The sequence below is a fragment of the Myotis davidii genome, unplaced genomic scaffold (assembly GCF_000327345.1).
Source record: "Myotis davidii unplaced genomic scaffold, ASM32734v1 scaffold732, whole genome shotgun sequence".
In the NCBI taxonomy this organism is placed as follows: domain Eukaryota; kingdom Metazoa; phylum Chordata; class Mammalia; order Chiroptera; family Vespertilionidae; genus Myotis; species Myotis davidii.
The window spans coordinates 2483055-2508386 of record NW_006284349.1 but is presented as its reverse complement, the minus strand read 5'-3'; the positions used below and the strand labels follow the sequence as shown (position 1 = coordinate 2508386).

The following is a 25332-nucleotide window of genomic DNA, read 5'->3' as shown; positions in this document are numbered from 1 at the left end:
AATTATTTTCTATCCAAAGATTTTGAAGAGTTAGGTTAATTTACAGATATAATAGAGAAACGAATAAAGGTTATTATATAAACTTAAGCATTTTTACTTTATTCTGTTATTGTGTTACTAGAGGCCTGGTGCAAGAAAATTCGTGCACTCAGCGGGGAGGGGAGGGCCTCTCGGCTTGGCCTGCACCCTTTCAGGGGAGGTCCACCTGCCAGCTTAGGCCCGTGGGGAGCGGGCCTCAGCCATAGTCGGACATCCTTAGCGCTGCTGTGGAGGTGGGAGAGGCTCCCTCCACTGTCGCTGCACTGACCAGCCACGAGCCAGCTTCTGGCTGAGCGGCACTCCCCCTATAGAAGTGCACTGACCCCTGGGGGGCAGTTGCTGCACTGAGCGTTTGCCCCTGGTGGTCAGTGCGCATCATAGCAACTGGTCATTCCTGGTAGTTCTAGGGTTAATTTGCATATTACCCTTTTATTATATAGGATTGTGAACAATATCTAGCTGAGAAACCAAAGGCTACAATTATTTATAAGAATTACTCTTTTGCCCAGCCTGTGTGGCTCAGTGCTTAAATGTTGACCTATGAACCAGGAGGTCGGTTTGAGTCCCTGTCAGGGCACGTGCCCCGGTTGTGGGCTCCATCCCCAGTAGGTGTCATGCAGGAGGCAGCCAGTCAATGACTCATTCATCATTGATGTTTCTCTCTCTCTCTGTCCTTCCTTCCTCTCTGAGATCAATAAAAATATATTAAAAACAAAAAAAGAATTATTATTTTGGAGAGGCACTGGGTAATCGTGTTCATCTTGTATCTTCATATTTTAAATTGGTGATACTCCCAAATTGACCTATAAATATAACTCAGTGTTTTAAAATTCCTGCTTGTTTTTTGCAGAAATTGGCAAAATGTTCCTAATATTGATATGGAGATGAAAAGGACCTAAATAACCAAAACTATTGAAAAATAATAAGTCGAAGGACTTATATTTCCCAATTTCAAAACTTGCTACAGACTTACAGTAATTAAAACTGGTACTCTCATAAGGTATAATAAAGACCTATGGAATCAAATTGAGAATCCAGAAATGGACCAATATATTTATGATCAATTGGTTTTCAACAAGTATATCAAGACAATTCAGTGGGGGAAAGAATAATCTTTTTCAACAGGTGGTGTTGGACAGCCGGATATCCACATACAAAAGAATGAAGTAGGGTCCTTCATTACTACATATATAAATTTTTAACTTAAAATGAATCAAAGACCTAAATGTAAGAGCTAAAATTATAGAACTCTTGGGAGAAAAAATAGGTGTAAATTTATAAGTAAGCTTGGTTTAGTCAGGCAATGGTTTCTTAGATATGGCACCAAAAGTCAAAGAAACTAGATCAATTGGATTTGATCAAAGTTTAAAATTTTTGTGTTTCAAGAAAATGAAAAGACAACCCACAGAATGGAAGAAAACCACATATCTAATAATGTTTTAGCATCAAACCAAGGCAAAGTATTTCCCCCTATCTTTAAATTTCTACCATTTCATATCAGTGCATTGAATTCCATTATCACCACATATTTTTAGAGAGATTTGTGTGTGATCATGAGTCCAATAACCCTCCCTGCCCTCTGCCTACAAAGGAAATGCTAGATACAGTCCTTTACCATTTTTAAGGGAAGAAACTGAAGATACTAGATTAAGCACTAAATAATCTGAAGCTTAAAAACTATTATTTAATAGATGTCAGGACAAAATTATACTTAATTCACATTATATCCCAGAATAAAGTACTTAATGTTGTTATATTTTTTAATTTACATCCCAAACCTTCAGTGCTCCTTGTCATGAGGTTTAGAAAAATTCTTTGTGTGTCATATGTCTGTTTTTAGCCAATCAGAAGCCAGAATTCTCTTGTATGTAATAATAGGGCTAATTGGAGAGGAGCTATAAGTAGGACTTTTGAGTTTTGACTACAGGAGTATAGAATCCTGTCTTTTTAGTTACAGGTTTAAAAATGTTATTCATTCTTAATGCTTCTTAAACTAAAAGCCTTTAATTACTACTTTTACTTTTGATGAAACAATTTAATGGGCTTCAAAGGAAAATATTTTAAAAATAGGAGGGAGACAGAATTTTATGAATATGTCTTCAAGGTTTTCTTCATCTTTACCGATTTTCGTCTCACCTGAGCCAATTGACTTGGGTTCTGTAACAAGTTCCTCTTGTTCACTGAATGAGCTAGACAATATTTCCCATCTTTTAAGGAAAATATCAACTGATATCAATGAAATTAAAGAAATGAAAACAGCAATGTTGACAGCGGAAGCAAATCTTTTTGATCTAAAAGTTAGAGTGTCACAGAATGAAGCAAAAATTTCGTCTTTGGAGGTTAAAATGAATGAATATTCAACATCAACAGCTGAATGCGACAGAGAGTCAAAAGGTCTTCAAGAGGAAGTAGATTTTGAGTCACAGTCAAGGACTACTGATGTAAAAATAATTGGCTTCCTTAGCAACATTGAGAAAGGTAAATTCTTAATATGATAGCTTCTAGGTACCCACGGCGCTATATATTTTCCTATAACCTGACTAGTTCTCATACAGAGGCAGCATGTCACAAAGAGCTTGAAAGTTTTCGTGGACCTTTAATGACAAAATTGGACCCTGCATGATTTAACGTAGAAGTTTAGAACTTAACCAGAATTCCGTCCTCTCTAGTGGATCTCTCTGAAATGATGTGCTGAAAAGATAGGTGAGCATAGAGAGATGAAGCAACAGTTGACATATGAGAAAATGGTCCCTTTTTTTGTATCTGTCTTGGGAATTTTTTTTTAAATGTAAGACCATGTTGTATTTTAATTGGAAGAGCCTTTTTTTCCTGTAACCTAATCTGTGTCAGTTTCTCAGGCTGTCCTTTAGGAATGCGGCTTGACCAAATGACATCTGTCTTTCATTTTCAGGTCAGCTCCTTGGGATTTACTGTATTTTTACCATGATAATTTTGGAAGGAATTAACTTTTATTTTGGCACACCACGACAGGATAATGTAACTTACATTTTAAAAGAAAATAGGTGATACAATTTTGAATTGAGCATAGCTTTTACAGTTTAAAAACCCTTTTAATGAAAATGGTAGTTGGCAGTTGCATGTTTTCGCTGAGTGAGTAAAGGCTGTCCTTGTGAAGCGGCCAGTAGTAGATACACTAAAAGTTAGCATGCAGGCACCTAACATTTCAGTGTGTGGAACCCTATCAATCACATCCCTTTGTACGCTGTACTGTGTGATGCTTTTGTCGCAAGTCTGCAAGCGAGTGAGGGCCTACTATAGGCTGTGCATTGGACAGGGAGGCTTGGAGAAAGAAGTGTGACAGCCTCGCATCCCTCAGAGTGCTCACCCTCCGATTGAAGATGGAGACAGTTAGTGCTGTGTCGGTGCTGTGTGTGTTTTGCAGTGTAACTATGAGCCCGCTTCTAGCCGAGCATCTTCTGGAAAATCCAAGTGGTTACTTTCATGCTTTGGTAGGACCTGGACAGTAGAGCTGAGAATTTTACTTGTTCAGTGTTCTCTTTATATCCAGCCAAGCCTGTAGTCAGTCTTTGGGGCACTCTCTAACCAGATAACTCTGGAGTGTTTTGTTTTGTAATTCCAGGGGTGGGTGGAGTGAGTCATAATGGAGAGAGCCAGGTGATGGAGAGAGATGCCTCTTATGTTGACCTTGCAGTTGGCAGTCGCCTGTCTCCCATGGTGCAAGCTGTGGGTCCTTGCAGCACCTCTCTTTGGCTTTTCTACCTTTTCACCTTTATCTCCAGTCCAGGAAAACCAGCCTCCAGAGGGAGAGCCAGGAATGTTGGACATTGCTGTTTTCGGTTTAATCCTGTTTTTGTCTTACGGACCTTTGGTCTAGAAATATTAGTAAATTGTATGATTTAAACTTTTATTTTTAAGACTTTAAGAACCCAGAAAGATTATTTGGGGCTTAATTTCTGGGACATAAACATGCTGGTATTGTGTTTTAAGCTTAGTTAAGTTTTAAAATATATATTCTAGGAACTCAACAGAGGCCGTTACTGTCCCGGCTGCAAATTGATCCAGTCATGGCAGAAACTCTGCAGATCAATCCAGGTTGGTAATCATGTTAAGTTTTCAGTGTAATCGGGCATTTTTTAGTTGCTATTTTCATTACACTTCATTTAATGTGCCTTGTGTTTCTTAGATCCTGCCCTAAGGTGCTGTATTTAGGTCTGTGAAAATATTTTAGGGGCAGGTGACAAGATCTGCATTTTCTTTATGTTACATGTGTTTGTATTTTTCACCTCATTCAAAACCTTTCTTCCATTGCTGCCATTTTACGTAGGACCCTGGAATGACTAGAGTCCCTACCCTACTCTCCTCTCTGCCCAACTTTTGCCAGGCCCTGAGCTGCTGTAGTTTCCCTGCCTGTTGAACCAGTCTTTAGACTCTCATTGCCAGGGACACACCAAGGACTTGTGGTTGTTAGACCCATTGGAACTTACCTTAAGTCTCTCCCACCCCAACACATGCCATGGCTACTTCAGGACTGGGGCTAGTCTAGTGCCTTATTTATCTCAGTTGCCAGTGCCCTTGCCAGATGCATGTGGAATCCCTAATGTCTCCTGAAAAAATGATGGGAGCCATTGACACCTGCAAACTTAAAATCAGAAGTCTTATTTTCTCCAGACTTATTTCTTATTTCCTTCTGTCTCCCCCAAACCTGCTCTTCACTGGAAGCTCTGGTGCCTTGACTCTCTGCTTCTCTGCCCCTAACCAAATTTTCTTCCCTGTGATCGGGACTCCACAGTCACCACCTATATTACCTGACCTTGCCATGGCCTTTTGTGCTTGTCTTCTCTGAGGGTTACATCCCACCCACATGCCAGCTCCTAACCTGCTGATGAGCAGTTTGTTATCACCACACTCATGTCGCTTCAGTTTCTGCCTCTCTCATGGCTTCTCCCTTCTACCTATAAAAGGGGTTAGAAATTCTCCAGTCTTGATTTTCCACTTATCTCCCAACATTCCATCCTCTTTCTACAAGGGCATTTTCCTTCAAATGTTTGGCAGCTGAAGTCTGTGTATGTAGTATCCGCTTAACCCTCACACATTCGTTTTGTTTCCTTTAGTTTTTATATTTACCCATGGTGCCCATACAGTTTGAATTATCAAGTAGTTCTAGTAGGCTTATGAATGACTACATCCTTCGCTTACCTCTTATAATTTTTTAAATTGATTTTAGAGAAGGAAGTAAAGGTTGGGTGGTGGGGGGAGAAACATTGATGAGAAAGAGACATCAATCGTTTGCTTCCCATACACACCAGGACCACGGATTGAACCCTAAACCTAGGTATGTGCCTGACCAGGAATCAAACCCATGACCTTCCGGTACGTGGGACAACGCTCCAGCCAATGCCACACCAGCAAGGGCTCTACAGTTTTTTTATTTTATTTCTGAGAGCCGTTTTATTTGTGCATCTTTCTCCACCACCACCCCTTTTTTTCCATACTGGTTTTGTTTCATGTATGCAGTACTTTCTCTTATTTCTCTGAGGATATTGAGGTAGTTTCTGACTTTTTTTGTGTGTGTGTGTGTTTTATCCAGTTGTTCGTTTTGATCACTGTCTTTTGTGAAAGAGGTTTTCTTCCGATGTCTGCAGGCCCTTGGTAGGCTTAGATTGAAGAGTGGACACTTAGGAAGCTGTTGGTGCTCTGGCTTAATTAGCTGGGGTGTGGGCTTTGGACCTCACATAGGAACAGATCTGCAGTGGAGTGTGATGTGTCTTGCTATCTTGGGGCACCCTAATGTCAGTTTTAGGCCTTTCCTGTAGGCTGGTCAGCTTCTCTAAAGAAAGACCTTTCAAGTAATGGACTGGCTGGGAGCCAAGTGGGAAAGGGAACTGGGGAAGGCACCTCAGCATAAATTACTACAGAATGTTTACCTTAACAAGCCCCCCCATGGTTTCTGAACAGTGCTTCTTTCAACCTGGCTGGCATCCCTTGGTGCAGAGACCCCTCTGCTTTTAGCTCAAAAATCTATAAAGCGATACTTTCTCCAAGGGAGAAACTGGTCAGAGGAAACCTGCTTTTAACAGTTTTAATAGTATGCATTTAGTTCATGTTGTAGCACCTTTCTGTCGGAAACCAGGGAGCTTCATCTATAGGTGTCTCCCATGGTGACTAGTGAGAAAGTGGATCTCCAGTTATTCCAGATGTCTTCAGTAGAGAGGTAGGGGAATAGAAACGAGAAGTTAGGAAGAACTAACTGTGCTTGAAATGGACACTGGAGCAACGTCTGTTCTGCCCACCCCTAGAATCCCAAGGTCCCCTATTTCTCAATCGCTGGGGAGAGTCTTGAGATCCATGCTGGTTGGCTTCACTATTGGCTTCAGACTCACCTTTTGAAGATCTACTGAATTGGTTTCTCACTTCTGAAGTGTGGTTGTATCTCCTTTCACAATCATTTTCTTGGTGGGTTTTTAAAAAATTAACCCTTTATTGATATTTTAGTGGCGTTTCAGGAGGAAACAGAACGCCTGGGTCAGACACCTGTGTTCTTCACCCAGATGTCACTATTCCATCTGTCTGGTTCGCCTCGACCTAGGCTGCTCACATTAGTCCTGCAGAGGCGACCAGTGGCTGTGTGGGTGCAGCGCTCCTTTTTCAGTGTCCACTTCCTAAACTGTAGCTTACGACACTTGAATTCTGTTTTCTTCCATCTCTGATCCATTGGCTCCCAGGACTTTCCTGTCCTCCTACTAATTCCTTTTCATTCTCCTTTATCAACTCCTTTCCTCCTCTACTGCCCTTTAAAATGTTAACTTCACCCTGTGTCCTGCCCTCAGTGTTATTTTCATCTCCTATATTCTCCCAAGATGCAAAGTAGTAGAGTCTCTTTGCCTCAGAAAAGTGCAGGGTGGTGAGAAGGAATGCTGCTGCCCTCGGACTAACTTCTGGACTCTGCCTTTGCTGGCATGAGGCCTAGGATCACCTGTGGTCTCAGGTCACTTGTGGTCTCTGACGTGCAGATCAGTGAGAAGACAGCAGCACTCCGTGTGTACACTATTAAACATTCTTATTTTCACCTTCACTTTTGACTCTGCTTCTCTTACTTGTCTCCCCACCCCCAGTGGTCTGATCTGAATTTTCAACTTCTTCTTGAACATGTGAGAGCCCCACAACACTTCAAACTAAATAAACCTAAAACTGATATTTATCTTTGCCCTCTTTTATTTTTTATTAACATTTATTGGGGCAACATTGGTTAATAAAATTATACAGGAAAGGGCAAAAATAGATTTACTGTTGTGAGTATGTGAAACAGTTTATTCTTGTACTATTATTATTTTTTAAAATGTATTTTTATTGATTTCAGAGAGGAAGAGGGAGAGAGAGAAAACATCAATGATGAGAGAGAATCATTGATTGGCTGCCTCCTGCATACCCGCTTACTGGGGTTTGAGCCCGAAACCCTGGGTATGTGCCCGTGACTGGAATCGAACCCAGGACCCTTCAGTCCACAGGCCAATGCTCTATTCACTGAACCAAAACAGCAGGGGCATTATTTATAAATTGTATAATTTTCCATACGAACACCTGTAAACTTCCTTTTGCCCACCCTTTGGAGGTTTCAAGTGTTCAATTGTGTAATATATCATCCGTATATTGCATTGTGTGCCCATCACCCCAAGTCAGGTCTCTCCTTCCATCACCACTTATCCCCACCTTATCCTTTTCTACCTCTTCCCACTCTCCTTTCCTTCTGGTAACCAGTGTGCTTTTGTCTGAGTCTAGAGTTTTTATGTCTTGTTGGTTGGTTGGTTGGTTTCAGTTTTATATCCTACATATGCATGAAATCATATGGTGGTTGACTTTTTCCATTTGACTTCACTTAGCATGATACTCATGTTGCAAGTGGCAGTACTTATCTTTGCTATGTCTGAGGAGTAGTATTCCAATGTATTTATGTATCTCATCTTCTTTATCCAGTCATCTATCGAAGAACCCTCTAGTTGTTTCCATGTCTTGGCCACCTGCCTTTTCCCCCTTTTAAATTGGCTCTTTCTCCTGTCCTCTATTTCCTGCATCAAGTTCCTCTTCCTCCTGCTCTCATTCATACACCTGTCTTTACCAGTCTTTGCTGCACTGGCAGGGACGACAGGCATGCCTCCTACTTGGCATAGTAGGTGAAAATGCACCTGCTGTGAGCTGCTGGTGCTCATGGGAGGTTGTTAGACTAGGAAAAAGGGATGAGACTTTTAACTTGGAGCCTCAACATCACTCCTGGGCACCAGCCTCATAACTGAGATCTAGGACTCTAATCCATCTTACCACTGTTCCTTTTTTCCTGAAAACCAGTTTAAACATGTGACCTCCCTACTTAGAAACCTCTCTGGGTTACCTACTACTTCTGGACCAGAATTTAAACTCCTTTATGCCTCAGCCTCTTCCTTGCCACTCATCTGCTGAGCCCACCACACACAGTCCTCCAGCATACCACATTCCTCACTGCCTCAAATCCCCGTGCTCCCAGTGAGGAAAGCCCTGCCTTTCTCCGTGCGGTGTCCTCTCTTCTCCAGCACTTTCCCTCCTACTGTATTCCTGCTCATCCCTTTAGTACCTGTTGTACTTGTTCCTCCTCTGTAAGCCTTTCTTCTCCCAGTTGGAGCAGGTTCTGGACTCTTCCAACCTGCCTACACCCCTTTTAGGTCACTTTTTGGGGCATACGGTTCTGAAATATTTGTGTGTGTACCTAGCCCAGTGTTCTTAGCAGTTCACTTTTTTCAGGGAATGAACATGAACGAATAGTCTGAATTTTGGTCTCTGTTATTTGCCTGTTAACTGTGGAGCTCATTAACTCGAGTCACTTGACTGTATATTGATAGGTCAGCCATCTCCACTAGGACTTGGTGTATTTTATAAAGTGTTGGGCCTAAGATGATGTTGCCGATGATGTGAGCTCTACTTATTTGCATTGAAGGTCATTGTGTTCCTTGCTGTATTTTTTAAAATGTCTATTCATCTTAAAATTCTCTCTATAGTGGTCTTCAAAATCGGGCAGAAATTATGACAGCTGAATTCTAATCGTTAGGATGTGTTCATTTCACTAAGTGATACTGTGCAAAATGAACAAAACAGGTTTTACAACGCTTTTTACACAATCTTTGTATCATAGTTCTAGGGAACATTAGGGCTCTTTATTCTCCATGTTTTTAGGAAGTATTGTATTTAAAAGTAAGTTCACATTGTTAGTATCCCATTAGATGCCTCATGTAAGAACCTTTCCATACAGTAAGCAAGGAGTGTTCTAGAATCCCTTGGTTATATGCTGGAAGAGGGAAAGAATGCTTCTTTGGAAAGATGTTTGACACAGAATTGCAGCCCTGTTCTGAGTAGAACCATTGTGATTTTCCTTTGAAAATAATTACAAATATACATTAAAAACTTGACATTCTTCTCACGTGTGTGATGTTGGGAATGAAGGTATATTCAAAAGTAAACATTTGTGGCCAATTTTTTTGGCTCAGATTACTATGACATGGAATCCCTGGTCTATGCAGACACAAGATCATTTATTCTGAAGAAGCCAAAGCTGTCTGAGGAAATAGTAGTGGCATCAAACCAAGAGTCGGGGATGAAGACCGCAGATACCCTTCGGGTACTTTCAGGACACCTTATGCAGACACGGTAGATGGTTTCTTTTTTTTGTGTAGCTACTTTGTGTTCATTAGATGGGCAGTGCAGGATAACCGTCAGTTTACACTTCCCTCCACCCGATCCTGGCGCTCAGTGTAGAGTGCTTTGACTCAATAGTTAGGCCACGTATATAGTAAGCCAAAATCAGGTTTCAAGTATTCAGTTCATCTTTCTTGTTCGGAAATCCATTATCCTGCAAAATAAGTCAGCGTATGATTTAATGTTAATAAGATTCTTTTCTTTATGTGCATCCAGGAAATGAGATTTTAAAGGCCAGGTGATCAAAATCAGGAAATCCCTCCAGAGTTAGCCAGTTGGGTTGGGATGATCCTTCCCTTAGAAAATTAAAAGTTCTAACAAACATACAGATAATAAAATTAGTGTAAATATAGACTGCTGGCTATTGTGCTGTGTGCATGGATGCTGACTTTTCAGTATATTTCCATGTGACCCTATGAGGATCAGTTGGACTGAGGGGGTTAGGGTTGAGGAGAAGTTGGCTTTAGCCCCGGGGGCGCTGGTAATGCTGCCACAGTGATGGGCCGCAGCCAGTGTGTGGTAGCAGGAATCCCACGGAGGCTGTACCTGCAAGTTCTTTAAAGTCTTTTTTTTTTTTTACTGAAGAAACCACAGCAAGTAAGGGAGTGATAGTTCTGCTAAAGAGCACGTTAGGAGGCTCAGCTTTATGTGTTCGTTTCCCTAATTCTATGGTATTTTCTATCTATCTGGCAGAGATCTTGTACAACCAGATAAACCTGCAAGTCCCAAGTTTATAGTGACGCTGGATGGTGTTCCCAGCCCCCCAGGATACATGTCAGATCAAGAGGAGGACATGTGCTTTGAAGGAATGAAACCTGTAAACCAAACTGCAGCCTCAAACCAGGGACTCAGAGGTCTCCTCCACCCACAGCAGTTGCAGTTGATGAGCAGGCAGCTTGATGACCCCAATGGTAGCTTTGCACACGGTGTGTTGAGAGCTCAGCCTTTCCCTCTTAGGGTGCTGGTATTGAGAAGGAAATCTTTGACATGTTTCTCTGTCTTGAATGAATACTGGTTGGAAGCCTTGCTTTTGTTTATTCCTCAGTAGTGGCCTTTATTTTTTTCAGACAAAACAACCAGTTAAATTTGAGACTGTCTGTGAATGTTGGCTGTTATTTAGGTGCTAACATGGTATTCAGCCATGGAAGCCAAAAAATTCCTTTTATTCATGTCAGAGAATGACCATCATTCTTAATTTCTGTTTGCCTTTTTCTGAAAAAGAAACTGTACTGGCTACTTTCCTCTTTTACCAGCATTAGTCTCTTTTATAATTAACTTGCTAGAAAAATGAATTTGAATTTTGATGCTATTTCTCCTTCGGTGAAATTCTCTTGAGTGAAGTTTCTCACCTAGCAGTCAAAATAGTTCTTGGACGTTTAGAAAAGATCTTATGTTTAAATTAATATTTAAGCATAGTATTTAGTAGTCAGATCAACTCATTTCAGATAGTGACATGCTTTTAGGCAGATGAGCCTTTCTTAGGGCTTTTTACTGGATACCAGTGGCAGGTACAGCTACTGATCATTTTCACTCAGGATAGAGAATAACCATGCTCTTCGGACCTCACATTCCTAGAAACACCTACTTTGACAGTGGAGGCAATTACTACATTTTTAAAAAATAGGTTTTTAATGATTTTAGAGAGAGAGGAAGGGAGAGAAAGATAGACAAACATCGATGAGAGAGAAACATCAACAGGTTGCCCCCTGCACAGTTCCCACTGGGGATTGACCCCGCAACCCAGCCATGTGCCCTGACTTGGAATTGAACCACCGACCTCTTGGTGCATGGGTTGACATTTAACCATTGAACCAAACCAGCCGGCCAATTACTGAATCTTAATGAACAGTATCAAAGAAAAAAATGGGTTTTGAAATTTTTCCAGAGTAAAATTTCTTTGCAGATATATGAAAATATATCAAGTGTTTTTTTAGGAGCTAAAAAATATAATAGTCCTTTGGGGGAGATACGAGTAAGTGAAGAGATATCGCTATTATCTTGAACTGAATGAGGCAATAATATAGTGTTATGGTTTTGATTGGTGGCAGAAGTTGAAAACAACCCTATTGAAAGGAGGAAAGGTTTTAAAATGGAAACAAAGGTGGTAAGAATTCCAAGTTGGGCACTGCACATTTCTTGACCTTATATATTTTGTCTAAAATAAGAGAAAATTCTGGTGCTTTTGCTACTTTGGTTTTCAATTTGGCAGCTTAAATTTTTATATGTTAGGGTCTAGTTTCATTTAAATGTAGATGTCTGTTAGGCTTTATTGGAATACATGTCATTGGCGACATATATACCAGTGGCTATTATGGAGGCAGCTATGATGCGTGGTGAGCCTCCTTCACCATCACTTTGATCTGGGACTCTCGGTATATTATGCTGAGAGACCTGAATAGCAGTCACAAAGAGGCTGGGGTCTCTCTTGCTCTTCCCCTCTGAGCAGGGAGTTTGAAACTTTGTAATTGCTTTTGGTGGCTTTTTGTCCAGTGTTTCCAGGATGCTACTGACAGCAGCAGCCATTTGAAGTCACCCCCACTGGCCATTATATAGCAGTCCAGATTTTATAGTTTGCAGCAAAAAGTGAATTTGCCTCTTAAAATGTAAACAGGAAAAGTTTTAATAGCTTATGAAGTAAATGTTAGGGAAAACCAGAGTCATGACTTTCGTATATATGGTTTAACATTTCTATCAGGAAGATACAGTTTCCTTGTGCAGTATTTAACCTCTTTAACATGCTTGTGAGTTGCCACTTATTCCACTTTGCAGCAGCCTGCGATGAGTATTCTGTAAACTTCTCATTTGGCCTGGGTTGCCACACAGATACCATAGTCGAAAACAGTGGTTCTCAACCTTCTGGCCCTTTAAATACAGTTCCTCATGTTGTGACCCAACCATAAAATTATTTTTGTTGCTACTTCATAACTAATGTTGCTACTGTTATGAATCGTAATGTAAATATCTGATATGCAGGATGGTCTTAGGTGACCCCTGTGAAAGGGTTGTTCGACCACCAATGGGGTCACGACCCACATGTTGAGAACCGCTGGTCTAAAGAATGTTCTTTAGGAGGAAGGTCAGACAGACAAATCTCTGCAAGGCTGACACAAAAACCATTTAAATTTGGAGAAAATCCTCTGGCCCTACCAGATTTTACTTAAGACTAGGGATACTTTTTATCCTGGAGATAAATAATGACTTACTTTATTAAGTAGCCTGGAAAATTTATATGTCAGGCATAGTCATAATAGCGCTGATGGTCTTCCTAACGGGTTTAGGACTGGCTGTGTGTGCCTTGTTATCCTATAATGAAGACGGAAGTCGGGTCACTGTATTGTTAAGTTTTGATTGCTACCTGTTTTGCATTCTTGTTTTCATTTAATCATAAAATTAAGGAAGACATTATTTCCTCTGTGTAAATGAGGAACCTGACATTCAGAGGTGTTAGCACTTGCCCAGTGTCTACCTTCTCTGCTAGTAAGTTACAGAGCCAGATTTGAACAGCTCTGTAAGAGATGTAGTTCAAGTGATATCTGCTTTCACAAACATGAATATGAACAATAATAGGTAATACCCATGGTGCTATTGAGAGGGAGGGTTGGATGTGTTGGACCAGAATTTGGTAGGTAGCTCATGATAGCTACCAGGTGTAACTTTATTTGGTTTATTCTGTTTTGAATTTGAATTAGTTGCCAGCATTTAAAATTTAAATGTCATGTAAAAAGGTTTTTGGCTTACCGAATCAGGAGACAGTCTGGCAACATGGTCCCACTTTCTGAAGTCACAATAATTGACATTGTAATTGGACAGAACCTGGTGAGTGGTATGGCAGAGAGTGTGCCATCTGATGGCGTGTGCACTGGTCTCTTCCCCACCCATTTGCTCCACGAGGAGACTGACAGCCATGGTGATCTCACATCCAGCCAGGCGCACCCTGTTAGGTAATCTGCTGGGCCCTGTAGATAATGACATTTGGGACCCATTTTAGGCAAAAGTCTTTTCCTCACTTTGAAGACATTGCTGAATTTATCACTTGGACTTAGAAAACTGGGTATACCTCAGTGAGTTGGAATACTTTTGTATTGGGACCACTGGTGAACTTGCCTGAATGAGAATTCGTTCACATTTTTTATCAACTTGTGTTTTCAGTCTGCATTTCATTTTATTGGCTCTCTACTTGACATTCTTCCCTCTTTTATATTTGATCAGCTCTGAAATATTTTTGAGAATTGGAGTTTTTTGTGAGAACTTTGGCCCTAGTTGCAGCATCACTGTTCACTTACTTCCACAATGCAAACTAGTCTACTGCCTGGATCGTTTACAGGATTCTGTTACAGTGTTGGTCAGATTACTTTGACTCACTTATTTCATATGACCATGGACATAGAAGATAACGATTTAAGACTGGGTTTTGAGGGAAATTTATTAGAAGTGCCATGTACTGAATTGATCATAATTAATGTATACTTTTAATTCCTCTCCCTTTGTAGCTGAGATGAGTGAACTGAATGTGGCACAGAAGCCAGAAAAACTTTTGGAGCGCTGCAAGTACTGGCCTGCCTGCAAAAACGGGGATGAATGTGCTTACCACCACCCGATTTCACCTTGCAAGTGAGTAGCAGCAAACCAGTTCTGGTCTTCAGGTTAATTTCCATATCTGATCGCATATTTAGCTTTTTTTTTTTAAGGCCAAGTTTGAGTTTTGTAACTAAATTCATTGACACTTACCACGGTCCTGCCCTGAACAGCATATGTGTGTGTAGTGGGGGGTGGGGTGTGTGTGTGTGTAGGTCCTGTAGGGATGGGGAGATGGGAGGTGGCTTCTTTGTGCCTCAGACCTATGAGATACCGAAATTCTGGGTTTTATTCCAGATTCTGTACATTTAAGGAGGTGGGTATGTAATAACTTCCCCGTTTGTATGCATTGTGTTCATCCATACATACACAAATGTTAAGGCGTTGAGGGAAAACTATATAATAGGTAATGAGAAAATATTTTGGACTTGGGTATAATTTTTCCTAACCAGCTGGCTGTTTAAATGGAATGACCTTTGAGAGATGACTTTTACATTTTGTTTTCGTCCTATAGGTAGAATCTTTCCATGTTTTAATTTCAGGAGCTTTTGATATGAGAATAACATGGATGTATAAATAGGGAGATCGTGGGACAAGTACTTTTTCTGGTAGCACAATCCCTTGTATAAATATTGTGCTCACTATAGTGTTTACTTCATAAAATATATAAACATAGACTTTAATAATTAAGTGGTGTGATTCTCATTATCACCAAAAACTCTTTTACCCTTCATGTGGTTTGGCTGGAGTTGAAAAACTGTTATTATCCTGGGCTTTGGAATAGATAGTTGTGTCCTGTTTTGATGTATGGCCTCACTTAAAAATGGAGTTTCCTTCTCTTCGTACTTTTTGTTTCTGAAAACAAGTAGTGACGGAATGAGTATAAGGAGCCCCTCTACAAAAAAACTAATGCATTCAGAAGATTAAATGTGAATAATATGCTTTTGTTGTTGTTTTATAGGGCTTTCCCCAATTGTAAATTTGCTGAAAAATGTTTGTTTGTTCATCCAAATTGTAAATATGATGCAAAATGTACTAAGCCAGATTGTCCCTTCACTCATATGAATAGAAGAATTCCAATACTGCCTCCAAAACCAGGTTAGTGACTTTGTGCACTACTACTTTTGGGTAAAATAAAATTTAAAAAAATTAAAAATGACATTTCGTGAAAGGAATAGTTTCAAAATTGTAGCAGAATCGATTAAAGTAACGAGTCTCCAAAGAGGAAGTGCATGCATACTATAGTATTCTTACGTATTTTTATCTTCACTAATGAATATATATGTCTCATCATTCATTATATTTTAATTTTAAAATGGTTCCCATAAAAACATCAGAATGCATTAAAAATTATTTTGCCAAATAAATTTGATCAATGTTTGTCCTTATTTTTGTCAGCAGTTATAACAGCAACTCCATCTTCTAGTAGTCAGCTCTGCCGTTACTTCCCTGCTTGTAAGAAAATGGAATGTCCTTTCTATCATCCAAAAGTAAGAACCTTTTTTCCCCTTTATTGATTAAGGTATTACATATGTGCCCTTAACCCCCTATTCCCTCCCACCCCCCGACCCCCATTCATGGCCCTCACCCCACTGGTGTCTGTCCATTGGTTAGGTTTATATGCATGCATACAAAGTCCTTTGGTTGATCTCTCCCCTTTACCCCCACCCATTTTCCCAAACTGAATTTAGTGATAACTTTTCAGTTGTGAGACCTGGAAGATCACTAGCAAATTGAGATTGAGTATCTTCCTTACCTCCTTTAACCCCTTCCCCAACAATTTTTTTGTTAAAAACGTTTCTTTTTCAGACTAATTTTTTTATTTTGGTTCTATATAGTATTTTTGATGCTCGTTATGAAAACAGTTTGTAATTATTTTTTCTTCCCATTTTTGTGGTTAAGAATAGTATTTCCTCAGAAAGTTTCTAGATGAAATTATTTAGAATGGTACGTATGTAGCTGGTTTTTGAAGGTAAAGTTTTAGACGAGTATACTCGTTGACGACTGAAAAAAGAACATTTTGTGAAAACGTGTATACACGTTTCTGCCGGGGAAGGGGTTAACTTATTTTTTGTTAGAGTTAAGTTGAAGGTCTTTAAGATCTTTAAGTTATTCTTTAGTATCACTCCGCCTGTTTCTCTCTCTGGCCAAGTGGTGTGACACTACGAATGTCAGTCTTCTAAGCTCTCAGGAGGGTAAAGCTCACCTCTGCTGTTTCTGTTCTTCACTGCCCTAAGCGTGTCGGTGGGTTTTCTTCCCCTGATGCCAGAACTGAGATTAGGAGTCCAGCTTCCTGCCGCCCAGGCTTGTGCTGGTGCTTTGTCTGTGTACTGAGGACTGGCTGGTGTGTCCTCAGCTGTTTCGTTGCCCAGAGTAGTGTCTCCTTTCTGAACTAGCGGCTTGAAGACCACCCAGAGGCCTTCATTTCCCTCCACTGCAGTTGGGCTTAGCTGAGGGGGCTCAGTGAAGACTGTTAGGGTGTTAGGCAGGGCGTGCAGGGTGATTGTTAAACATTGATTAGAAGTAGTTGATTGTATGCTAAGGTTCTTTTTGAAATTTGGCTTGCTGTTATTCTGTGACTAGGATTGTGTGTGTGTGGGGGGGGGGGTTATTTTTCAAGGTTTCAGTAGTAATAAAAATTAATGTTACAGACCATATCTCTTGCCCCATTGTTAGGGTGAGCTTGTTAGTGTCACTCTAATTGCCGTTTTTGTCTGTATTCGCTTTGCATATGTTGAAACTGTTCTTATCTCCTTAGCACTGTAGATTTAACACTCAGTGTACAAGACCTGACTGCACGTTTTATCATCCCACCATTACTGTGCCGCCACGACATGCCTTGAAATGGATTCGGCCTCAAACCAGGTAAAGATGAAAATTAGTTTTCCTAATGGCATTTCAAATAGAGTGGGGCCTTGACTTACGAGTGTCCCGACTAACGAGTTTTTCGAGATACGAGCCATCTCTCGGCCGATTTTTTGCTTTGTGTTGCGAGCTAAAATTCGGGTTACGAGCCAGCTTCAGATACTGCACTGCTAATTGGCACAGCAAACGTCACAGTGAACGCCACAACATCAGCCCAGCATCATGTGTCTCACTCGTTCACTTTTTGATTGGACATACGAGTAATTTGAGTTACAAGCTCCATCACAGAACGAATTAAACTCGGAAGTCAAGACCCCACTGTACTTTTCTAATATGTAGTTTCTTAAATTTATAAGCACACAAATGTGGAATAAATTATCACTTTTTTCTCTGATGTTTAATTTTACATGGGTCCTTTGGAAAAATAATATAGAGTAGAAGCCAATTTTGTTTTATCCAGTAATTGCTTATTTCCCTGAATCATCTCCAGATCAGGTTTCTTTTATAACTTCATCTGCACATACACTAAGGCCTTCAGGAGTTATACTGCTTACCAATTTTCTTAGACATTAATAATTCGGGAGGGGAAAAGTTTCAGAACATTTTAGTGTGGCCTATAAATTCATGTTATCTTTTATGTACCTTTTAAAATCTGGTATTTGCATCATAGTCTGTAGAACGAATATTCATTGTCTGAAGATACTCAACTTCTTAAGGAATGTGGTATATAGGGATGGGAAGCAGTTAATTAAAATTTTTTTTTTTGGTTTTATTCAGTGAATGACACCCAGTCCTACCTGGCAGATCGTGAAGTTTGAAAGTTTCCATCTACTGATGAAAAAGATTCTGTAGAACTTGTCAAATCTTTGAAACTTGGAATATATTGCTTTCATAATATGAAGTTATTGCCTATCTGAAGTACCTAATTTTTCAAGTTTGTAAGTTTATTATGTGGTTTTAACATTGGGTGTTTTGTTGTTGTTTGCCTTGTTTTGACTATGGAAAGACAGTTTAAGGAAAAACTGAATTCTATTAAAACACCTGGTGTGTTTGTACACTGCTGTTTTGAGTATCAGCATGTACAACATGGTGATATTGTCAGTACAGATAATCCAGTTTGGGGCTACATGTTGCTGTGAGTGTCTGCGTGTGTGTGCGGGAGTGTGTGTATACAAAGAAATATAGTGAGGGGAACATCCTTATTCCAAAAGTTGGATTGCTACTTTCATTTTTTCCAGGGATTATATAATGTTCATGATCCACTAAAAAAGTGTTGAGGTAGTTTAAATAGTCCATCCTACTTTTTAATTTTAAGTGATTAAGTTTGGCTTCTTAGGTTGCGTGCTGGTTTGGTAAATGGTTCCCAAATAGCTAGTCTTTGCCTTCTGGGTAAGGATGAGTGAGGTGGGCATGTAGAGTGAAAACAGCTGGAATGCCAACGGCAAAAAGAAAAAGAGCAATTACTTAAAATGTTTTTCATTTACTGTTAACATATACTTTTAAAATAAATATTTTGGAGAACTACATTATCACAAAATTATACAAAAGTTTTTACAAGTATATATACATAGGTATCAGAGAACAGACTTGAAATTCACAAGATTATATAGCTATACATCTACATTCTCCCATTCTGAAAAACATTCTCAGAAATAATTCCAGAAAATATAGTTACTGAAGATAATTTTTTAAATGTAAAAATTAGATTTCAGTAGTATATTTTAAATGTCAGACTATATAATTACAGAGATCAGATGGATAAATTGCAAAGTAGGACTAAACTTTTTGACTACTGAATTAAAATACAGTTATGTGTTTGTGGTTTTTAAAATTGTTAAGGCAAGAAGTGTCAAAAACTTTAGAATTAAACGGATCGCTGATTTTAAAGACTTGATGTACAGTTTTTTAAAAAGTAAAGCTAAAAATTGGTTAGAAAAAAAGCGAATTAATGCAAAAGGGATAATAAAGACTCAAACATTCTGACGACCAAATTAAATGTAACTGGAAAAAAGTTCAGTGGCTTCTTCAATCACATCCTCAAGAGAGAATGACACCACACGTGTCAACCATGTTTAAGAGCCTGAAACCAGCAGTCTGCTGTTCTGTGGCTGCTGCTCTTCCGTTGGGAGAAGAAAGATAACCGTTAACAGTTTTGTAAGCTGCACTTGGCTGTGCTGATTCCAAAGTAGACAAAGCACGGGAGAGCGGAGTGGCCGGTGAGGCGGGAGTGAAGTGACCGTTCCTCCCCTTCTACAAAGCGGCTCCATTGAAGTTAAGGCATATGTTCATTCCAGTGTTAGTACTTGAGATGCTTTTCACATCTCTGCAGAAGAAATTTGTTTTAAATTGTACTTCCAGAAATTTAAACAGATATTTAGCATCGTTTATAAATGTTTTGTAGTTGCAGTGTCATAATTCCACTATAAAAGACCTAAGTGGGAAACAAGGGCTGGTGTGGTTTAGTTCAGCCATTTTACAAGGAAATAACATGCTAAGATTGAATTGTTTCTTGCTAGTTAATAGACATTGCCTGGAAACATATTTAAGAGTTTAATCTTTCAGTTGCTATGGTTTATGGGAGAGCTAAGGTTGATTCTAAAACATTTGTTGGGTAATTTGGTCTAAAATGAACCATCATCCAAAAGGATCACAAAAAATGGAAGGGAAAGGGTGTGGCTCACGGTCAGCAGTGCGTGGCACAGGGTGCAATGTGCTTTGGCATGCGTTTATATACAGAAACAGGGCTAACGGTGCCAGGAGAAGTCTCAGCTTACAAATTCAGGAGCATAGTCAGGTACTGCGCGCACACATACATAATTCTCTCTGGGTTAGAAAAATGAACAGCAGAATCTCCATGGTCTATGGTGGCTTTTCACCTTCCCTTAGTTTGATGGCTGGTAAAAGCAAAAGAGCAAGGTACTCATGGATGACTCCTTAAATTCAATACGACCTTCAGTCATGAACTGACAACAGTGAGTAAGGTTGGCTTATCAAGTTGGCCACTTGGAAGAAAGAAAATGCAATGGAAGCAATTTTATCCTACTTGCTTAAGGTGAGTAGAGTTTCTATTTGCATTGTGATGGAAATGGAATTTCTCTTTAGCCAAAAACCTGCAAACTTGACTGCCAAAAGTATCAAAAATGGAGGGAGAGAGGGATTTTTTCCCCCCTTTAATTTGTTAACTGCTCCTTTATAATATACATGAGTAAAAATGTAATACTAATGTATTCTAAAATTTGCCTTTATTTAGGAGACTGATGTAAATAATGAAAGAATATGATCTTATGTTTAAAGTTTCTTAAACACCTTTAATCAGTTCTTTTAACACAGCTATTCCAAGCTTTAAAACTGACCAGCTTTAATCACTGGTTAGGCTTTCTTGCGATGTAATTTGACCATTTCTGTTTTTAGTATTTACAAGGCGTTGGACATACAAAACTAAGATTTCCAGACACCTGAAGGGGCCTATTATGCTACAAAGATAACACATTAAAATAAAAATTCATAGGACCAATAGAGCATCATAATCTTCTTCACACTTAGAAAAATATATTTTTAAATATCAGTGTACATAATTTCCAATCTTCAGGAAACTACAGATAGGCTAAACAGCATATTCCTGAATGGCAAATACTGATCTTTGGCAGCATTTAAAGTGAATAGGAATAAAGATCTAAGAGTTCAGCCCCAACCCACCAAAAAGAAATAGACAAGTTTGAAAAGTGAACTTGTATTCATTCCTTTTGGAAGTTGGCTATGGGTGGCATACATCTAAACAGATTTTCCAATTAAAAAAATAAAAAGCTGTAAAAATATTTTTTCAAGAATTAACTAAATTGTATAACTTTGTAAATGTGAATTTAACTCTTTAGTTTACATGTTAAACATGTTTCTATTGGAGTATATCTTTAAATATTCAGTATGCTCTCCCATTTAAATACTATTGCTATCTAAACCTTAAAAAAACAGTACACAGTTGGAAATGATTGTTCATCATACTACTTTTTCATTAATGAGGCTATAATTTTAACTTTTCAAATATAGAAATAACTTCTGAATGAAGATGAAGATGGATAGCTCAAAAATGAAAATGTAGCAATCATATGCTAATAACTTTGGATTTATCCCTGTACAAATGCCAGGAGAACACTCATTTATAAAAAGGGCTTTTCTTGATGCTGCAGAAGTAGTATGTCCTCCAGGGAAGTTTGTGTGTGTCTCCTCAGGGAAAATAAGGTTTGCCTTTTAAAAACATCCTTTAGGGTGATGGTGTGTTTCCTTTCCTTACAGAAACATAAGGATATATTTCACTTGAACTGTGAACCACAAACTTTCTAAAAGGAAAGTGTTGTGTTAAAGGATGATGAAAATAATCCGAGTTGGGTTTTTAAGGTTTTGGTTTGCCTCGCCAGCAGGTCTGCCAAATTTGCACACTCCCCCCAAATGGGGGTTGGCTCTCACTATTATTTATTTTGTCCTTCCTTGAATTGTAATTATCTGGCAGTGTATGGATTACAATTACTCAGTGCATATAATAAATATTTTGAACTTATCCATCTTATATTTTGATGATTCTGGGCATATATCCCTGTTACAATCTTAAATTAGCACCACTTGACTTCTCCCTCGTCTGTAATTCTGGTTTCTCAAGGCTGTTTATTCAGTCTTCCCAGCATCCACGTCTTTCAATGGGGCGTGTGTACACACTTCCAGACAAACAAACTGCAACCAGAGGAAACCTGCAGTGAGTTCATTATATTCCTAGGTTTTTAGAACAGTTAAGTTTTTCAATTGAGCTTTCAAACCATACATGTATAAAATTTTTCCTCGTTAACTCCTTTTACTCTGTATTTATACATAGTGCGTGACTCTAAGGCAGTGGTTCTCAACCTTGGCTGCACATTAGAATCACCTGGGAATCTTTTTAAAATCCTTATTTCTGGGCCTCATCTTCCAGAAATTCTGTTTCTTTGTTCCTAATGTTGTGCCCCCACCCCATAACAAAGAAACAGAATTTCCGGAGGATGAGGCCCAGAAATCAGGATTTTAAAAAGATTCCCAGGAGATTCTAATGTGCAGCCAGGGTTGAGAACCACTGCTCTAAGGAGTCATCTGCTTTTGCTACCTTCCGATGCTGACAGTTCAGTGAGTCCACAAACTGCAGCTGTAGAAGTGATACCAAATCTCTAACTAGCAAAGACAGTCTGCTCTTGGGCTGAAAAAGTTACCAACCTGCAGTCATCACCTCCAGCACTAATCACGTGTCGATCACCACTGGTAAATCGAATATTTGTCACATGGGGTGAATGACCTAAGAACCTTTTATGCTTTGCCTGAAAAAACAAACAAAAAACTAAGCTCAAGGTGTGTGATGCACACAAAAGTCCTAGGTTGCTACAAGGAACCGTAACTTCCCATCACTTCCCAGAGCTGAGGAGAGAGGAAGCAGTTAGGACCATAGTCAGTGACCAAGTGCCTTTCAGATTAGTAATGGGTCAGCACTTAACACAAACCAGGTGATTTGGGCAGGCAGATGTCCCCAGTTACTCTGAAATTTTTCCTGAGGAAAAGCATTTGAAACTTGGTAAAGGTTTGATAAAACACTAACCACAGCCTTTTATTAGTATAGTTTGCAAAGATGGGTGTTACTTCAGGGCAGGGGGTATAATTTCTAATAGCCATTATTTCAGAGTAAGGGATTTAAGAAGTTTGGGGGAAAAAATTAAGAACACAAAAGTATTTCCAGAGCAGGACACAACACATTTTAGCTATTATGTGGGGAAATGTACTAATGATCAGACATCTAATTGAGAATATGATTATATAAAATGCTAAACCAAATACTTACAAATTTTTCAGGGCATGGGAAGTCAAATAACTTAACCATGCCAAAGTCATCTCCTGTCACAAGGCTGATTCCTGAATGAGACACACAGGCACAGTTGACATCTGCTTTCTCAGCGTGCCTGGACCAGATTCCCATAACTTCACTCCCTAGAATGCTAGAGGGAAGGGAAAAGAGAAATTCACCATAGCAAACAGGTTGACCATACTGAAAAAGTTTCTTGGTAATTAATCTCTAAGTACCTAATGTGTGTTTTAAAATACAGAAGCAAATTGTAAGTTACTGGGAGTCCTGAGTTTCACCTGGGATGTTAATCCTCCCCCCACCTAAAGAAAATTTAAAAATTTTAAGATTTATACATAACCTTTTAAAAATTAACACTGTGTGAGAGCTGGCTTTATAAAATAAAGAGTGATGCTTATTCTATAGGAATTTGACAGTTTTCATTTATACTGGCTAAGAAGATGGATGCTCATCATTACCTGTTACACAGCCAGTGAGTTTGAACAAATTTATCGTTTCATTTCTAACAGCTGCAAGATAGCATTCCTTTTCGATACAGAAATAATACAATTGCCTAACAGAACCCAATATATTTGTCTGTTAAACCTATGATGTTAAAGGAAATATCAGGGCATCTTTAAAGTATTAACTTTGATTTCCTTTCTTTAAAAGAACTGATAAGTCATGGAAACTGAAAAAGCCTGGAAATACAGGCAACCAAATGCAGTCCCAGAATGAGCAGTCCTTCTCAATGACTATATGAATGCTTACCTGGTCCATGTAGCCCAAGTAATTCTATCAATGGCAGCCTGATCCGTAAGATGTCTTCCCGAAGGCACTTCATAGACATGCCGTTTATAGCAACCAGTGGACACCTTTCATCATATATTAAAATGGAACAAGAATTCCATTATGTGAGGCAAAATCCAGAAGTTTACATTATACTAGCAGAGTGCTATCTGGTTTGGTTTACACTTCTAACATTACTAAGAATGAAAAGATGACTACAAAATCTTGTACAAAAAAGTGGAGGAAAGGACTGGGGGACAGGGTAGTAAAAAATGTAGTGAGTAGGAAATGCAAGAGTTTGGGAGCACTGGAACTCGGGCGTTTTAATGCATCAACTAACGAAATGTAGAAGAAATGCACACGTGTCCAGTACTGATACTGCACCTGGAGGTATCTGCTGTCTGCCGAGAAGTCCATTTGGATGACGAAGCTGGGGATGTCTTTGCAGTAGCTGGTTCTGTTAAGGGTGGGGCCCAATGACAGGTCATAAAAATCCACTGAGTTCTCACTAGAACCCACTGCTAGGAACCGGCAATCTGGACTAAATCTGAGTAGGTAACAAAACATGTAAAAGATGCCTTAAGTGACAGTTAAAGACCTGTGACTGTTCTTTCTAGCTCAAAAGTGTGAACATTAGATTGGCCTCAAACCGATTTACCTACTAGGAACAACTGATTATGTATCCTGAGATACTGGTGTTACATGAAACAAAAAGCTTTATATTTTACTTCAATCTTAAATTGTTTCTGAACTTTTATCTCCTAATTCCTTTAAAAACATTTGTTTAAAAAAAACCCACTAACAATTACAAAAGAAAGGAAAGGAAAAGGTTTATTTCTGCGTCCCCGGGAGACCGCGGGGACATGAGCTGAGGAATTCTCTGCTGCAGGGGATGGGCGGGGGTATGTGGATTAAGGGAGAAGAAGCCGGTATCTGTGTCTGGCACCTTGATCTGTGAGAAATTCCAGGGGAAGTCCATTATCTTGTCACATGTCTGCATGTATCTGATCCTGGGCTCTCTCCGACCTAACAATAATTACCAGGATTCTTTCATCTGGAAACATCGTGTCTTAGCAGTAAAGACCAGCTTAATTCACGCAGGTTATCAGAAGAAGGGACATTACTTGAGGCTTGAATGATGTTATTTTAAAAGACAAAGTACTATTTGTCTAGTGATCATGGAAAACTATTCAGTCAGTCTTGTGAAAACTTGCTGAGCTCAGTACCTTAGAGAAGCCATTACTGTTTTATGTCCTGAAGTTCTGAGGAAGTTTCATTTGGAAAGGGGTTTTAGCGGTGGAGAAAGTGGAAGATTCTGACCTGGATTATTATCTATCTAGATCACATAGAAGTGCTCAGTAAATGGTAGCCACTTAAAATAAGCTTAAGCACTGAAAAATAAAAGTTCAAGAAATTCAGATTCTGGGGCATAGCAGGTATTTAGTATTAAATGAACTATATATTCTGATATTAAGAAACGTAAGAGATGGTTGGATTACTACTACAGTTTTCCAGGC

At 39.3% G+C, this 25332-nt stretch overlaps 2 protein-coding genes across 9 annotated transcripts in view; one reads left to right on the top strand and one right to left on the bottom strand.

The window, feature by feature from the left end:
• ZC3H14 (zinc finger CCCH-type containing 14) overlaps positions 1-19065 on the top strand; it is a 39539-nt gene extending 20474 nt beyond the window's left edge. The window contains exons 9-16 of one of the 8 annotated variants that reach the window (XM_006754735.2): positions 4039-4113; positions 9564-9690; positions 10432-10664; positions 14229-14349; positions 15275-15411; positions 15712-15803; positions 17072-17178; positions 17956-19065. In XM_006754735.2, coding sequence (XP_006754798.1) covers positions 4039-4113; positions 9564-9690; positions 10432-10664; positions 14229-14349; positions 15275-15411; positions 15712-15803; positions 17072-17178; positions 17956-17962 — 899 coding nt within the window. In that variant the 3' untranslated portion in view covers positions 17963-19065. Of the gene's footprint in view, positions 1-2111; positions 2518-4038; positions 4114-9530; positions 9691-10431; positions 10665-14228; positions 14350-15274; positions 15412-15711; positions 15804-17071; positions 17179-17955 lie in introns of those variants that run through there. The other 7 variants (XM_006754734.2, XM_006754733.2, XM_006754736.2 and 4 more) reach the window with 7 other exon arrangements.
• Positions 19066-21753: 2688 nt separating this feature from the next.
• EML5 (echinoderm microtubule associated protein like 5) overlaps positions 21754-25332 on the bottom strand; it is a 99238-nt gene continuing 95659 nt past the window's right edge. The window contains exons 39-43 of the mRNA XM_015571488.1: positions 24200-24362; positions 23798-23901; positions 23027-23180; positions 22411-22511; positions 21754-21900 (exon numbers count right to left, since the gene is read on the bottom strand). Coding sequence (XP_015426974.1) covers positions 21864-21900; positions 22411-22511; positions 23027-23180; positions 23798-23901; positions 24200-24362 — 559 coding nt within the window. The 3' untranslated portion in view covers positions 21754-21863. The remainder of the gene's footprint in view (positions 21901-22410; positions 22512-23026; positions 23181-23797; positions 23902-24199; positions 24363-25332) is intronic.